This window comes from Typopeltis vanoorti, chromosome 8 (assembly GCF_054136105.1).
Source record: "Typopeltis vanoorti isolate ZY-2024b chromosome 8, IOZ_Tvanoo_1.0, whole genome shotgun sequence".
In the NCBI taxonomy this organism is placed as follows: Eukaryota; Metazoa; Arthropoda; class Arachnida; order Uropygi; family Thelyphonidae; genus Typopeltis; species Typopeltis vanoorti.
Window position 1 is genome coordinate 120089826 of NC_143556.1, and position 17180 is coordinate 120107005.

General features: G+C 36.0%; 1 protein-coding gene across 1 annotated transcript in view; it reads left to right on the forward strand.

The window, feature by feature from the left end:
• superdeath (Suppressor of ER stress-induced death) overlaps positions 1 to 17180 on the forward strand; it is a 503396-nt gene that overhangs the window by 292107 nt on the left and 194109 nt on the right. Inside the window, exon 13 of the mRNA XM_090396917.1 lies at positions 4099 to 4154. Within this exon, the coding sequence (XP_090253043.1) occupies positions 4099 to 4154 (56 nt within the window). The remainder of the gene's footprint in view (positions 1 to 4098; positions 4155 to 17180) is intronic.

Here is a 17180-nt window from a genome sequence, read left to right on the forward strand (position 1 = left end):
TAGAGAACTCAATTATTGATAAGTGATTACGTCACCTTATGTTAAGGAAGTAATCTGCTTAAGCATCATTTAAAGTCAGTGATACAGAGCGCTTTACAGTTCTCCATTTGTGGTTTCTAGTCCCTGATCAAATATTTTACTTCTAGCTAAGCTCGGAAAAACCCTAATGTTAAATCATTAGTTTAAATACTCTCTTCCACACTGCTTTTGGAACTTTATCTGAAGTAGATAGGAATTTATTCTTCCAAATACATGTATTTAATTGTTACCCTTTCATCTATAGAAATGTTCATTTGAGGTAATAGTGATATCTAAAGAGTTGGAAAGTTGCAGTAATTTTTTAAAAGGATAGCATGACGATCATACTGCATATAGAAATAAAATATTTATTTCCATATATAAATTAGCGTTTTTGCATTAATTTATCTTAAACACTCTAAAATGTGCTTTCTAACAAATTTTCACTCTTGAATTCTGATTTCTTAAAATTTTAAATGCTCATTTTCAAACAACATTTGTTGCAGTAATAGCTGATTATTAATAATGTTCTTTATACTGTACAACAAGAACCACCATAGCTCAATCGGCTTCGCTGAAACCCTTTGATCGGAAAAATTTAAAGTCCAATGATGTCTAACGAAGAACCTTTATCAGAGCATTTCAGTCGAAGGAGTTAGCCAGTCTCATTCGACGGTGATAGGGTTTTCTCTTCCCGGAACTCGAGTTTTCATCCAGAAAACTAGCCAAGAGAACACATGTAATATAAACATAAAAATTTATGTTTAGACATAAGAGTAACATCATATCCTAAAATTATAGTTACGAAAGCCAATCTCAAAAAAGTCGAATCTTACCCTTCTAACAAAGCTATCTGAATGGCTTCATTGTTCAGACGATTTTTGAAAGGTAAAATTTCAGCTTCCGTCTGATTTTGATTTAGCATAAAGACATTTTGAAGAAGTTACAGTATATCCTTCACATTAAACTGCAATCTAAGTATCAGATGCATAAAATTTTGTGCAAGGGTACATTTCAGTGATATATTTTTAGCATTTTAAATCGTATTTTCATTGACTCAGTATTCTAAAGATTATCACTGAGCTTTTTTGTAAAACAAAAAAAAAAGCTTAGATAAATATCTTAAAATGTATAAGTGCACATAATTAATCGCGTTAAAATAAACTTTGTTCTTAAACAGTCTCTAATAGGCCTGAACCCTGCTCTTCACCAGCTTTGCCTACTGCGATTTATGTACTGCCTTTTCTCCAGTATAATTACATAGTTCAATTCACACAATACACTCATTACCAGAACGTAGTCTAAAATTCTCAGATTTAAGTTTATTTTTCTTTTTATAGCCTACTCTGAGAAGGTGAAAATTTTTTATCTTCTAACTAACCTTCCTGAACGTTAACGTCAGCCAGACGTTTTTTAAGGTTCTTTTATGCAAGTGCTTTTTAAACACAGGTATACCTGTTTTAAGTTATTCGAATTCGCAGCCTTTACTGTAAACAAGCCACATTTTCACTTTTCCACATTAGGTAGAGAAAATAGCTGCGTTCAGCGTTTAATATTGGATGTCTGAAAAAATGTGTTTTGTTTCTAGAAAGCTTACCTGTTAGCTTCAACCCAACTCACTATACGCATACAACGTATGCGTGAAAGGACACACACGTACGCAGCTCACACACACACACACACACATTTAGTACCGCTACACGAGGCAACTAGAGGACGAAGAGTCAATATTTCAGTCATTCAAATGGATCGGGTGTTCGTGAAAAATTCCTGCTTTGAAAGCATCGGAGCAAACATGGCGTTCAAACTATACAAGAATAGAAGTCGTAGCAACCGAAGATAGATACACTGAAGAGCCAAAACCTTATGGACACCTACCTAATACGGTGTTGGTCCACCACGTGCCGCTAAAATTGATCTTTTCCGGTGAAGTATCGCTACACGATTTCTAAAAGTTTCCTGTGGTATCTGCTATCAACCCGTAACCAACAAGTCCGTTAACTCTTGTAAGTTACCCGGTGGAGACGCCGCAGAGCGGATGTGCTGTTCCAACACAAACCACAGATGCTTGATTGGATTGATGTGTGTGGAAGTTGGAGGACAAGGAAATACCTGGAAGTCTTCCTCGTGTTCGACAATCATTCTCACACAATTCTAGCAGTGTGGCATGGCACATTATCCTGCGGAAAGAAAGCATAACCAGAGGGGAAGATCGTGCCATGAACGGATGTACCAAGTCTGCAATGATGTTTAGGTAGGTGATAGACGCCATAGTTTCTTATAAATGAATGACTGGATCCAAGGTTTCCCAGCTGAACGTTGTCCATAGCATTACACTGCCTCCACTGGCTTGTTTTCGTCTCCAGGGTACATCCTGGTACCAACACTTTTCCAGGTAAACAACGCACACGTATCCAGCAATCCACATGATGCAACAGGAAACGAGATTCAGTGGACCAGACAACCTTCTTCCACACATGCAAACCCAATTTTGTTACTCGCGTTGCTTATTTGAGGTTTCTGCGGTGAATGGACGTTAGCATGGGTGCTTGAAGTGGCCTACGCGCAGCCCCATTTTCAATAGGTTTCGATTTACTGTGTTTTGTGACACATTACATCGGTCATCAGCATTGAAATTATCGGCTGGTTGCGCCACATTAACCCTTATGTGAGCTCGTAGCATCCGGAATAGCCTTAGCTCACCTCAAGGATCGATGAGCCGTGATCGGTCTACACGCTGCCGGCGGTTAGTGATTTTGGCCAAGTCGTCTGGCCATAACGATTTGGTCTTTGTCAAACTCGCTTTATGGCACTGATTAAAAGAGCGCAATATCAGGTGTTATTTATACTGTTTCATCACTTGCACACTCGGCGTTGTTTCCCTGCCGTTGCTTCGATTTGCATGAAGATGCGCTGGTCATAATGTTTTGTCACTTCGGTGTAAACGCTGCGACTAACTGCACGTGCTCTTCTCCAATACCTGTTTAATAATCCTCTTCTGAATCGCACCCAAGATGTGCTCCTTCGCAAACTGCAAACGCTGCGAAGTTCACTTTCTGCAATATTCCTCCGATCGTTTTGTATATTATTATGTTGACATTACGGAAAGTAATTTTACAAAAAATGCCGAAGAGTAAAAAACTAAAATGGAAATGTCATAAAATATACCGGGAAAAAGGTCTTTCGTAAATGATGCTAATACTATTGATAGATACTGAAACTATCAGCTGCAGTTTAAAATGGAAGCTTTAAACAAACATGACAGGGCAGGAGACAGACCGAGATTTGTTAAGAAATTGTAGTCAGTCAGTGATTTTATAAAATCTAACAACCACTTTGGAGGAAATTACAGCAAATAAGTATGGAAGAAGAAAGAACTGGAGAAATTATTTGAATTCGTCATTTGAATGCATATTTGGGTGCATTCAAGATGAAAATCAAAGCTGAAAGCACTAAAAAAACAAATCGATTACTAAAAAATGAAGAAATCAGGTTATTGAAATAACTGATTTCCGAACTTAAATTGAAATTAAATGAGAGCAGTTCTGCAGATTGAACAACGTTGAAATAATGCATCTTCTATAAGTGTCAAAATTTTAACGAATCTTCTAGGAGTTACAAAAGAGTTGCCTACAGAAAAATCTTCAACCAGAAAACAGACACCAATTCAAATGAGTTAGTGCTAATTCATGTGAGTTATGATGAAATATTATAGAATTATAACGATGCATTACGAAACGCTATTAGTCTACAGTATATCAGTATCAATACTATCAGTGGTATTAGATACCCTGGAAACCCTGCTTCAGGTGCTTCGGAGGAATCTTGAAACATTTTTAAACCGCTTTAAGCCTCCTATAAACAATGTAGTGGTATTGCACGGATGAAAAAATTCATCTACTGTTTAAAAAATGGATACTAATCACTCTGCTAACCGGATTGAAATATTATATACAAGTTGAAATTATTATGAAACATTATAATACTGAGTTGTTAATTTAATAACGTCAATGTCAATTCATAAACATAAAATATTTAACTGATCGGTCTATAAATTAATATTTCTCATTTTTCTTTTAGAAAATTCATGTGATTAACAGAGCACAAATTCTTGATGATTCTATGGACTTAGCCAGGTAAGAAGATTAATGAATGAAAAATATTGAAAGAGTAAGCGGCAAACTATTAAATAACTATTAAATAAATTATGACTTTATCAGTATCATTTATAGTCTAAGCCAAATCAATTAATTGGACTTGCCACACACCTTATTGGAATGAGTCATCACGGTTAAACTGTATTCTCTAAGTTTTGGCGCTTTGAAAAGAAATGATACTGATATTTCGCTCACTACAGAAAACAGATGGCCTTATTATCTGTGAGTATAATATATTTGTACAATATATCCTACGAGTTCGTACCATTTATACATATATGAAATCTATCTGAATTATAAGCATAGTCAAAATGTTTCCAGATAGATTTCATATATGTATAAATGGTACGCACTCGTATGTGCGTACCATTTATAGATATATAAATATACTAAGATATATTGTACAGATATATTATAGTCACAGATAATACAAAGTCAATTCGGTGAGAATCATTCGAGGAGTATTCAAAAAATATCATATTGGTCTGTAAAGTAAATACGATATAAAAATATGTAAGTCTACAAAGGCAATCATAAAGAAGAGCATTTTATAGTCTGTTATTGCAGTTAGGGTATGATTGTGTCATGTTCATGTAACATACAACCACAAGGTATAGCAATACTAAGGCAACGATAGATCCTTTCAAAACTACTTTTCTCAATTGAAAGTCTTCCACGTAGCAGGGCAAGACTTTTCCGAAAATCAAGTTTTGCAGCCTCAAAATAGACAAATAAAACTGAATCGAGAATCTCTTCATACCACTAGATAATGAATATATGCTGGGTTGCGCTGGTAAATGTTTAACAATCAGCTCGCTAAAATAAATTAATAATAAAACCTTGTTTGGGTCAGTCTTTGTGAAAATTATAACACCTCGAGAGTATAAACGAATTCCATTATCGGCAAAAATCCCCATATTTTCACCTGGGTAACTTTTTCTTAGGAAGCCTTATTAGATTCCCGACAATGTTTTAAGCGCAAAATCTTTGGCAAATATCGCGCATGGGAATGTTATTACTTTAAGAAGCTAAAGGCAAAACTAAGATGTTTGTTGATAAATGATATTTCTGTAAAATTGCTACAGAAGATAATTCCGGTACAGGCTGCCGCGTAAGAAAGGACTCTATACTAGAAGCACAGAGTATCCAAAGAAGCACGACCTGCTTGATTTTCCTTCCCACCGTATATAAGCTTATTGCTCAAATTCGGTTAATTATTGTGGACTGAAGTGCGTGCAGCCCTGCAGTTTATATCCTTTGTCGGGTTAACAACGGGCTCACAGAATTCTTGAAAATTTAATAACTGACATCAGCTCGAGCCTGTGGGAGACAGTTCCAGCACACTACTGGATATATGCCTCTACTGTCATTCCAATTGTAACCGACATGTTATGATAAAATAAAAATAAAAATCCGAAATAACTGCAAGACTACACCAAAGCAATTAGTACAGAATAGTTTGTCTGGCACGGGTATGTAGAGTATAATTTGTTAGACCATTCACCGGTCATTTTATATTTGCAAAAATGATCGTGCAATTATAATGTAGATTTTGCAATTTACGCTCTATAAAAATGGTTCATGTTTCGATGAACAGAACGTGTGCATATATATTAGACACAAAGGCACGAGTCATACTGATGATATCTAAAGATTAGAAATATAAAATTATTAGCTATAAATACTGGAATGAAGGAATAACATAAGAAAGATTAAAAATACAAAGAAAATGTGTCAGTATTGACTGTTTATGCCCCTGAAGAAAATGAAGGAGAATTAGGGGAAAATTTTACAACTTTAAAAAATAATTAAAAACATAAAACGCAAAAACAGCCCCACACTTATGTAAGGTGATAAATTCAAATTTTTCGCTAGGTAATAAATTACTGCGTTGGAAATAATGATGGGCTAGCATTAATTGACTTTGCTCTAAATTAATTCAAATTCTTTCAAAATTTTAAATTATTTCAGATTATTTCAAAATTTTAAATTATTTCAAATTGTTGAAGGAATTTGAAAATAGCAAATTTATTTTATGAAAGGAAGGCACAAATAATTTATTTCAGAACAGGATATAAAAAATAACAAACCTAATAACAAATCTCAGAGTTTACAGAAGCTTAAATTTAGATACAATCATTGTGTAGTTGTTGGAAACATATCAATACTATTAAAATGGCCGAAGATGAAAACAAATAAAAACCAGTACAAAGTGCATTTTAAATAATATAAAATAAATGAAAGAAAATATAGATAACTATACCAAAGGAAATTAGAAGAGAATACCAGAGAGTAAAATGCATGAAAATATTAAAAAACAGTGGAAAAATATATGAAATGACAATCTTCTGAAAATAGATCAATTATACAAGAAAGAATGCAATAGCTAAAAGGGAAATTAGAACCATACACAGAGAAAAAACTGGAATAATTAAGACAAATAACTGAAAAAAAGAGTTAAATAGAACACAGTCATCGATATAAAATTTTGCAGTACTGAACGAAGAACTTAAAGAACAAGTAATATAGATATCGTAAGTAAATACAAATGGAATAATTATGACAACTTATGGAGTGATAATGAGTTTAGTGACTCATTGTCATCTAATGACTAGCAGTAGCAAATTAGAAACCATGAAATGTATCAAATAAAATTTTGCAATAAGGAACAACTCCTGGCCACTAGAAGAATCCCATTGATTTGCTTATTTTCATACTGGATATAAATCAAAATATTGTTCAATTCATATAGGAATAAGTCAATTGGATTGAGAATAATACAAAGTATATATGCAGCAATATTGGAAAAGACAAAAATCAACAATTATAGAAAACATTAGTATAAAAACAAAAGAGACATAGAAAGGGTCGCTCATGTACAGATTCAGTCTTCACTTTAAAGAAGCTGATCGAAAAATAAAGGGAATTCGACCTAAATACCTAAATCTTATTTATAGATTATGAAAAGTCTTTGATCTGGTAAAAAAGTAATAAACAGTTTGAAATATTAGCTGAAATCGAATTATCTCTTTATTTAATAAAAGGAGTATTTAATGATGATCCCACACATTGAAGGTCATAACACCCATAACACTACAGTGTCATATGTGGGTAAATTATTAAGGTAAAGTATAACATGTTGATATGTTTCGTAAAGAGTAGGAGGTTCTACTCAGTGGGAAAAACAATATGGCGGAGATTGTTCCAAAGAATAGAGACTGATGGAATGAAGGGAGCTGACGAGAAGTTAGTTTGGTGTGTTTGGAGTTGAAGAGTGTATGGGTGTTGATCAGTAGCTGCTCTAGTTCTTACATAGAAGAAGTTGGAGGAATGGTAGCAGCCAATTTGGAGAAGCAGTGCCCATGAAAGTACGTATAGAAAAGGAACAGCTGAAACACAGCGCCTATGATAAAGTGAGTGAACGGAGCGTGTGAGGGAAGGATAATCCGTTAAGCGGATTGCCCCTTCTGAATATCATCACGAATTTTTAGGGAGATCTTGGGTGCTCCATCTGAAATGTGGAAATAGTACTCTATAGGATGAAATAAGGATAAGGCTGAAAAATGAGGAGTTGACGATAAGTAATTCTGTTTCAGTATAAACCAATGGCACATCTAAAAAGTGCATAAAAATAAATAGAGAAGGATAATGCAGAGATGTAGCTTGTATCCAGTCCTTTTAATCTCATATATGAGATTGAAGAATGGTAATATGTAAATAACGTAGGAGTTCAGTTAAAATAAAATTAGCGAATAGTGCATTATATATGCAGATGACCAATGTTAATTGCTACTACAGAAGATGCACTACGATTAGTTCTATACAATGCTGACAAGATAGATACCAAATATGGAATGAAAATATCTTCGGAAAAATTGAAGTTTATGACATTTAAAGGAAAGGAACCAATAAGAAGCAAAATTGTTCTGCATACAAACCAAATGAACAAGTTAAAATTTAAATTATTTTGGTTGTAATATAAGATACATGAAGAAAGAAATCCAAAACATAAAATTAATAAATTCTTCAAAACTACAAGCATGGTCACCGATATCTTTAAACCAAATTTAGTACAAAAAATATAAGATTAAGAATATTCAGATTTTAGTTAAACGCGTTGTATTATATGAATATGAAACATGGATGATGAAAACATAGACCAACAGACATTGACATCACTTGAAGTGAAATTTATAAGAAGAAGAACAGCAAGATAAACTAAACTAGATAAAACGAAATATGGAAATTTGACAAAACATTTCAGCAAGGATCAAATAATAATATAACAAATGGATGTGAACTACAGAACTATCAAGACGAACCACCAGACTACTAAAATAGGAACCAAAAGTGGAAAGTAGAATGAGAAAAAAAGAAACATACTTAAATAGACGACGTGGTGCTGGAAAGGTCGGTAGGCCTAATACCATGGGTGAAAGAACAAGAATTAACAGTGTAGATTCCTCTACAGTAAATTCGTAGCCAATGATATTCATCTTGAACACAACCCACACAAAAGTTTGAATAAAATCACGTGGTCGCTCTTGACGTTTCCATAGCATTTAATCTCGTGTGAAATAGAAGCTTTCTTATCGTCTTATGGTTTTCCTCCTACCCTCTGCGATCGAAAAGTTTATTTTCTGTCATCAGATTTCTCTATGAAGGCTGAGTAACTTTAGCGCACTGGACGCAGTGGAGTTGCTCAGCCTTCTCTGATTACTTTCAAATCGCATTCATAGTTTTACTAATAATAGTATAATCCATTCCCTTCTTCATTCCAAAAAAAAAAAAAAACATTTACTGCTAAAAATGGCTGAAGCTTCAAGATCTTTAATAACCATGTTTTAAGCATTGGTCTCTTCACTCCTCTCTAGTAGGTTGAAAATAATCTATTCAATTGCAAAGCTACCAAACATAGTTATCTTATTTCTCGGAAGAAAGATATTACTTTACTTTTCTCTGCTATTTATATTCAGATTTCCAGCGAAGATCACTTTGCTCTCCTTGTATTGACTCTCATTTAGCCAACCCTGGCACAAACGCATCATATCCATACTTCTTCAGCCTCCAAATCTCTTGGTGTACGGTTTTTCTAAAAATATTACTTTTGCCTGATCATCTCCTATCATTTTATAAATCCTAAATCAGCTGAACCTTATAATAGTGTTCTCACATTTTTGGTGGTTATAAATCAAAAATCTTCTTGATAATGCTCGATGCTCTCCCGAAGAGGCTAGTCTGCATAAAAGATGAAATACCCTCTCACCAACTCTGTCCATTAGCTTTCTCATAGTCCTTTGATTTCACCATGATGTCTTTTATAAATATTTTAATGTATCCAGTTCCAGTGAATTTGCCACCACTGCCCCTTCTCTTTCTACTGAACATGTATGCAGCTGCTAGTCAAAATCCAATTCAGCTTCAAACTTATAACTACAACTTCTCATACTCTTCCTTCATTTTCTACCACAGTTCTTTGCTCTTTAAAAAACAGCATTCCCCATACCATTTCCCTTAATAACGCAACCTCCAACTCTTCAAGAAACACATTTGATAGTTAGTTAATCATATTTGACGTTAGTTGGGCGACATATGGTCACTCCCATGCCTCACTGGGATTCGTCAAAGTGATGCCTTCTGCTATAAGAGGTGGTAAGGTCGCAGAATTCGATCCCATGGTGAGATTTGAGTCCACAGCCTCTTGGCTAGAGAGTGGATACGCTAACCACTCGGCCAACCAGGCCGGCAGAAACACCTTAATAGATTCACACGAGCACACGCCCGCGCGCACACACACACACACACATGCACGCACGAACATATACACACAAGATAAAAATAATAAAGAGATATTAAAATGCATTAAGAACCACAGGCTCACCCTCGTTGCATTGCTCAATAATAACGCTGACCATAAACAGACATTCTAATAATGACCTAAGTTCCCACAAACGATACGTGCATGCAATGCCATATACATTAAAATACGCTGGTGTCCAAAACCTCGGGACAAACACTATTTCTGAAGATTTCAACCGCAAATTCAGATGAAACAGCTTGTAACAATTTGCATAAGTCACGATTTCGAGTGGAAAGCGGGTTCACATTCAAATTTTCGAACCACGCGCAAAGGGTTGACGGGTAGCACTCAACAGGATAAAAGGCAAAAGTCTGCACTAAGCGAATTGTGTTTGAAGCAAGCTCTTTTCGTGAAGGAATAAAGTTGCAAACTTGGATGTTTGGTGTCTCAAAGACATCATTTACATGATTTCACGCGAGAAACAATCATTGAAAAGTTTGAAGAAGACCGAAAAATTACTGATATTGCCAAAGAGTTTCGAATCTCACATAGCATTGTATCGAGACCTTTGCTAAGAGATGGCCGTCGTTCTACCACGGAGCATGCAGACAGATTTTCGGTTATAACAGCAAAATGTATTCGATGCGCCACGCCAGATCAGTTTGCAAATCTGCTCCTTTCAAGCACAGGTACGCAGATATGTCGACACACTGTGACAAGACGTCTACAACAAACAAGCCTATACACCTGAAGCCCTGTAGTCTGCGTCCCTTTACCAACAGCTCGTCGCAGAGCACGTTCTCAGTGGTACTGTATCCATCAAAATTGGACAACACACACACACACACACACACACACACACACACACACACACACACACCAAAGGGTTAATGTTCTCTTTACAAATGACAGTCGTGTTAGTCTTTCCCCTGATAAGTGGTACTGCTTACCACGAGAATGTTCTTGAAAGAGATAGATACAGTGTTGCTGGGGTCATGTGATGGGTGATATTGCTACGAGTTCTTCAATGTCATGTTCAATTGTTCAGTGCTTCTGTAGGCGAAGAATTCATTTTTATGATGAAAATGCCACTCCACATCGTACACGAGCAATGGAGATACGCCTGAAGATATTAACTAATGGAGTGGCGGACACGCTCCCCAGGATCTCACCCCCTCCCCCACAGAACACGTTTGGGATGCAATAGAGATCGAGAAAACAAACAAGGCCTTATCCTAGCTCTGAAGAAGGAGTGGGCCAGTTTTTCTCAAGAACTCCTGAATCACTCGGTTCTATGCATGATACGGCGTTCAGAGAGCTGCATCGCAGTTCCTGGTGGATATATATTCCATACTGAAATGTCTCTCCGCGTAGTTTTCTGTAAGAACTATATATTAATTCCTTAACCATGTTCTTAGGAAATTTGCAACTTTTGCCAAAAAGTACTGCAATTTAATTTCGACGAAATTTATAACACATTTGTGTAATATAAATTATTAGTATGCTGACAATATATTTATGTCCACATATATATGAAAACAAAATGTTTTCATATATAACTAAAATTGCAGTTCTTCCTTAGCTTTTGGACACCAGTGTATTTCACTACTACACTCGGTGGTGTCTAAACAGGATGTCAAAATTCCACAAAAGCTCTCGATAAAAATCAATTCGCCATACGCGTTTAAATCTAACTAAAATATTTGTTGCTCTCCATTGTCGTATATTGCTAAACAAGTTATGTTTCCATGAAGCTGCATTCTTGTAATTACCTGTCAAACGAAGGCCTGAAAAGAAATAGGTACGAATGGTATTGTTCAACCTATAACTAAATGATAATCACAGGCTCTCCATACATGGTCAGATATATTCATATGCAGACCACGCCACACCACACTGCTAACAGTCGACACATTAACACTGTGCTATTCAAACACATTAAAATTTAAACGTACTGACAAACCACTTATTTTTAGAACAACACAACATAATAATAACAACATAAAACCCAAATACCAATTATTAAAAATCCAAGACTCGCCAGTTATACTCTGGGATCACGTACAGGGTGGTCATAATTATAGAGGAGGTGTTCAGAGCCTTCTCGCGAAAAATGTAGTGGACGAATTCAACCAAACTTGGTGGAAGTACATTCTGGAACATGGGATTTTGATTTAGAGAAAAAATAAAGTACAAAATTCTGCCATCAGCGGACAATTGGCGCCTAGAATTGTGTTATGTTTGCATAAACTCACTGTTTCTACTAAAGAGTTGGTTGCATATAAGAAAGACCGAAACGGATTCGCGTCATTCCGATAAGACTGAAGTGCTACGAATCTCACCTTACCGAAACGTCCGTTCCTAGTCAAGTTTTACTATCAACAACGCGGTAACGCTAATGCTGCGCTTCGAGAATTACGCCGTTTGAAGCACAGGAGAAAAGGTCCAGTGACAATAAAAAAAAATCTTAGAAAAAATTACCTAACGGTTTGAAAATCTTTAGCAGTGATGCCAGGAGGAGTGCGCAAGCGGATTATTCCTCAATAAGTTGACGAAGTTGTAACTGCCATCGTGAAACACGGAATCAATAACGCACAAAGGTCCAGCAGGCTTGGGCAAAATCAAAGCAACTGTACATGTCATTCTCAACTGTATGGAAAATCCTAAGTCAAATGCTGAAGATTTTCTCCTACAAGATGTTCCATACTTAAGCTTTGCTTCATGGCGATGCGAAAACTCGCCTGCAGTTTGCCTTGACATTCTTAGATCGAATGAAGGTAGAGCAGCATAGTCGTGGAAGATCTTGTCACAAGGAATATTTTTAGGTGAAGTGTTAACTCACACAGTTGCCGCGTTTGGGCTGCGAATAACCCTCGTGTATTCTATCAGATCCCTAAAGTCATAGTGTGGTGTGGTTTCACTACATTGTTCATTATCATTCCGTAGTTTTTCGAAGAACTTCGCCTGACTGGACCAATGACTTGTACCCTCTCTGCTGTTAGATATCGAGAGATGCAGCGCAACTTTGCTGTTCCGCAACTGCAGCTGCCAAGATGCCTTGGCTCTATCATATTCTTGCAGGATCGATCACTATTATTATTAAAATGTTATTAAAACACTTCAGCTAACACAGAGTGATTAGTCGTGCACTTCCCACAGCATGACCACCTCGTTCGCTTGATCTCAACCGCTGTAACTTGTGGTTGTGTGGCCCTCTTCTGCAAATAACTACCCCATATTCCAGAGTGCACTTACACCACATTTGTTGAATTTCGTCCATTACATTTTTCGCTACAGGGCTCTGACCACCTATTCCTTACCCTGTAGGCCACTCTGCATATTATTGCATTAAACATGAGCGTAACTGCTACCTTACTGAATCAAACACATTGAATACCTGACATAATATGACATACATAACAGACTTCATAGCATTGCTACCAAAATGTTCCTAGTGAAAAATGTTATAGTAGATCAACACTAACAAAATTATCTATTTGCGAAAGAATATTAGGATACGTAACAAGAGTCTTCATTATCAGTGCAAGCAGTCAGCAGTCGAATCAGAAATATTGCACAAGAAGAAACTTTTCGAAGCTGCTCGAAGACACTATATACATAGGGTCTTCGAGCAGCTTGGAAAATATTGCTTGCACTGATAATGAAGACTCTTATTATACATATATATATATATAATATTGATACTATATATATATATATATATATATATAATATTAATACTATATATATATATAAAGATTGCATGACTAGAACCGAAAGAAATGAAAACAAAGTTTATTAGTACTACATAATTACTTTCACTTGTATCAGCCTTCGTCAGGTGAACATTAAAAAAGAAATAACCAGTAAAAACATGGAGGAAATAACTGTAAACAACACGGATAATTAGTGTTTATATATTTCAACGTTGATATGTTGAAATATTGAATTTGCGCATTCAAAATTGTTCCCTCGTTAGCTACATTGTTGGGCATATAGCATCTCGTGAACGCCAGTTCACGAGTATTTGACCACACCACAATGACAGTCTGAAAGGTTGTAACTCAGGTTGTTGTTGAGATTAGGGGGCTGAGAATGATTTCCTTTGATTCTATTATCTTCCTTTCTACTTCATCATGGCAACGGAAAATGTTATTAGACTTGTCCCATAGGACTGTATAGCTAGGGTTTTCGTCATTAGAATTGGCCGGGAATAGAACATGACTAGACAAAGCACTGACTCGCATTCTCTTGTAACTGACGTCTCTCTCTCTCTCTCTCTCTCTCTCTCTCTCTCTCTCTCTCTCTCTCTCTCTCTCTCTCTCTCTCTCTCTTTCTCTCTCTCTCTCTCTTGCGCTCCTTAATGCCTAACTCGATTGAATTCTCTGTTTGGCCAAAGTAAGGTATGTCACGGTTGCACTAGATCTGGTAAACACCTGGACATTTAAGGTTATGATGTCTAGGTTTCGGATGGCTCACTAGGGAGTGGAGTTTAGGAAGAGGAGTAAATAAAGTTCTTATGTTGTATTTTCTAAGAACCTTGGCTAATTTGGGTGAGACAGAGCTTATTGTATGGAATAGAAATATTACCCAAAATTAAGTGGATACTGAATACCACATTATTTCTTAGCCGAATAAGAAACTCAAATATAAAAAATCTAATCTAAGAGTTTCATGCCGAATATAGAAAACTATATAAAGTTCGGAGAGTCCAAGCGTAAGCCAACACCTGGTAGTGCAATGCTAGGGCAACTCGTAGTAAAGGTGAAGCGAGCTCCGATTACTGTTCTTAGTATTTTCTCATAATGTAAAACACAGCTCCTAGGAGATGCATTACTGTTCTACATTATGAGAGAAGATACACTACCCAGACCGGTTTCGACCTTTTTTGAAGTCTCATCAGTGAGTAGGCAGATCTAGATGTAATACCAAGGTTTCAGAGCTTGTATCTTTACTGTACGAGTTGCGAAAAGGTGCACAAATACAATTACTAAAAAAAAGAGCCAACAGGCTTCACTTCGGCGAAGTTAAATTATTCAAAATTAAGTGGACACTGATTACCACATTATTTCTTAGCCGAATATAGAAAACTATTAAAGTTCGGCGAGTCCAAGCGTAAGCCAACACCGAAGTGAAGCCTGTTGGCTCTTTTTTTAGTAATAAGAAATATTACCTTTTACACTGTTGGTCTCTTCATTATGGCGACCGGCAGGATTAAATAGGAATTTATCATTAGTTTTTTGAAAATAATCATTTAGCTGAAAAGTAGACTTGAGAAAATTGAGTTCTTTATTAAGTTCTATCTCATCATCAAGAAGAGAGCGCACACACGATGTTTTAGAGTAGAAATGACTCCGAACTTCTGAGGGGGATAATGATGGAAATGACCGTGGTGATATCTGATAGTGTGTGTAGGTTTTCTGTATATCGAGATTTTAAGTTTTTCTGAGGAACGGGTTGTTTGACATCCAAAAAAGGAAGAGAACCATTAGCGTCAAACTCAGCCGTAAATTTTATGTTTTGATGTTGACTATTTAGATTTTCAAGGAAGTTCAGTAGAGTTTCACGGCCATAGCCCCAAATCAGGAAAATGTCGTCAATATATATTTTCCAAATTCTTAGTTTTAAAATGATAGGAAGAGTTGGCTTTAACTTCCAGATCTTCTAGATAGATGTTAGTAAGTACAGGAGACAACGGATTACCCATTGCAAGAAAAATATTCTGTTTATAGATGGTATCTTAAAATTTGAAGTATCCTGAGTTGATGCAATGAGTAAGTAAGGCCATGATCTTTTTTAGATAATTTATCCTTGAGTGGAACAAGAGCTTCGTCTGTAGGAACATTGGTGAATAAGGAGACTACGTCAAAGCATGCCATGATTTTATCTTCCTTAACAATGACATCTTTTATACACGATACCAAATCCGCGGAATTTTTAATAAAGGACAATGACTTTCCAGAAAAGCATTTGAGAGATTTCGCCAGATATTTGGAGATTCAATTCCTTCGACGATAGGTCGAAGTGGGATATTTACCTTGTGAATTTTAGGAAGTCCATATAATCGTGGTATAAGCGGATGGAGAGAACGAAGAGAAATGCGAATGTTTCTAGGTAGTTCAGAGGTAGTTCTCAGTGAATTATTGGTCCGGTTGTGGAGTTCACGACTGGGATCTCTCTCTAGGATCCGGTAAATGTCACTCCGTAACAATTCCATCATCTTATTTTGATATTCATCAGTGTTAAGAACAACTGTGGCGTTGCCTTTAACCGTGGGAAGAATAATTATAATAACGGCTATTATAGCCTGTTTTTGTTTAGGCGTGTCCCTTATTAAACACATTGGCTATCAAAACTCAAGAGGGGTATATATATTTAGGGCATTATTGGTGAGTATAGTAGGCAATTAAGGTACAATAAAAGAGGTGGAAAATTTTTGGTATATACCTTTTTTTATTCTACGATATCTTCCACTTCCATGATCTCGCTGAAGGTTGTTTACAAACGGGGGTGAGAAGAGGGAGGGAGCGTGGGGGTGTGTTTTGACGTGGGAAAATAAGTTTGGGTAACCCAGGTTAATATTAATAATATATATATAAATGTATACATATATTATTTTGAATTAAGGCGCATTTTTGTGGGGGGAGGAAGGGTATACTTATGTGGCAACTGGGGCAGGGTTAACGGGGTGTGGAACCGTTTCGGTCGTGTGACCGTCCTCGGAACTTTGTCGGAAATGAGTGTAGGGCTATGTCAGGGGCCCTGACATAGCCCTATTTTTTTTTTGTTTTATATATATATATATATATATATATATATATATATATATAAATCATCGACTGATATTTTATGGTAACAAATAAAATTATAAATAAATTAAATTGATACTTTATGTAGATACATTATGTAATCATATTAAACGTTACCTCTATAATGTTTACGTAGCTATAGAGATATATATTAATGTTATGTGATATTAATATATATCACATAACGCTGCTTACCACACAACCTCTACGCAACAGGTTCTTGCAATTACTCATACGATTCAGCTATGCGAAAGAATATTAGGGTGCTCAACAATCCACCACAAAACTAAACCACTCAGACAGCGCTCGACTGAATGTTAACTGCTGTTAATAAAAACCAAAAAAAAAAAACTTGCTACCTGAAAATATATATAAGTAGCAAACAATTCCGATCTA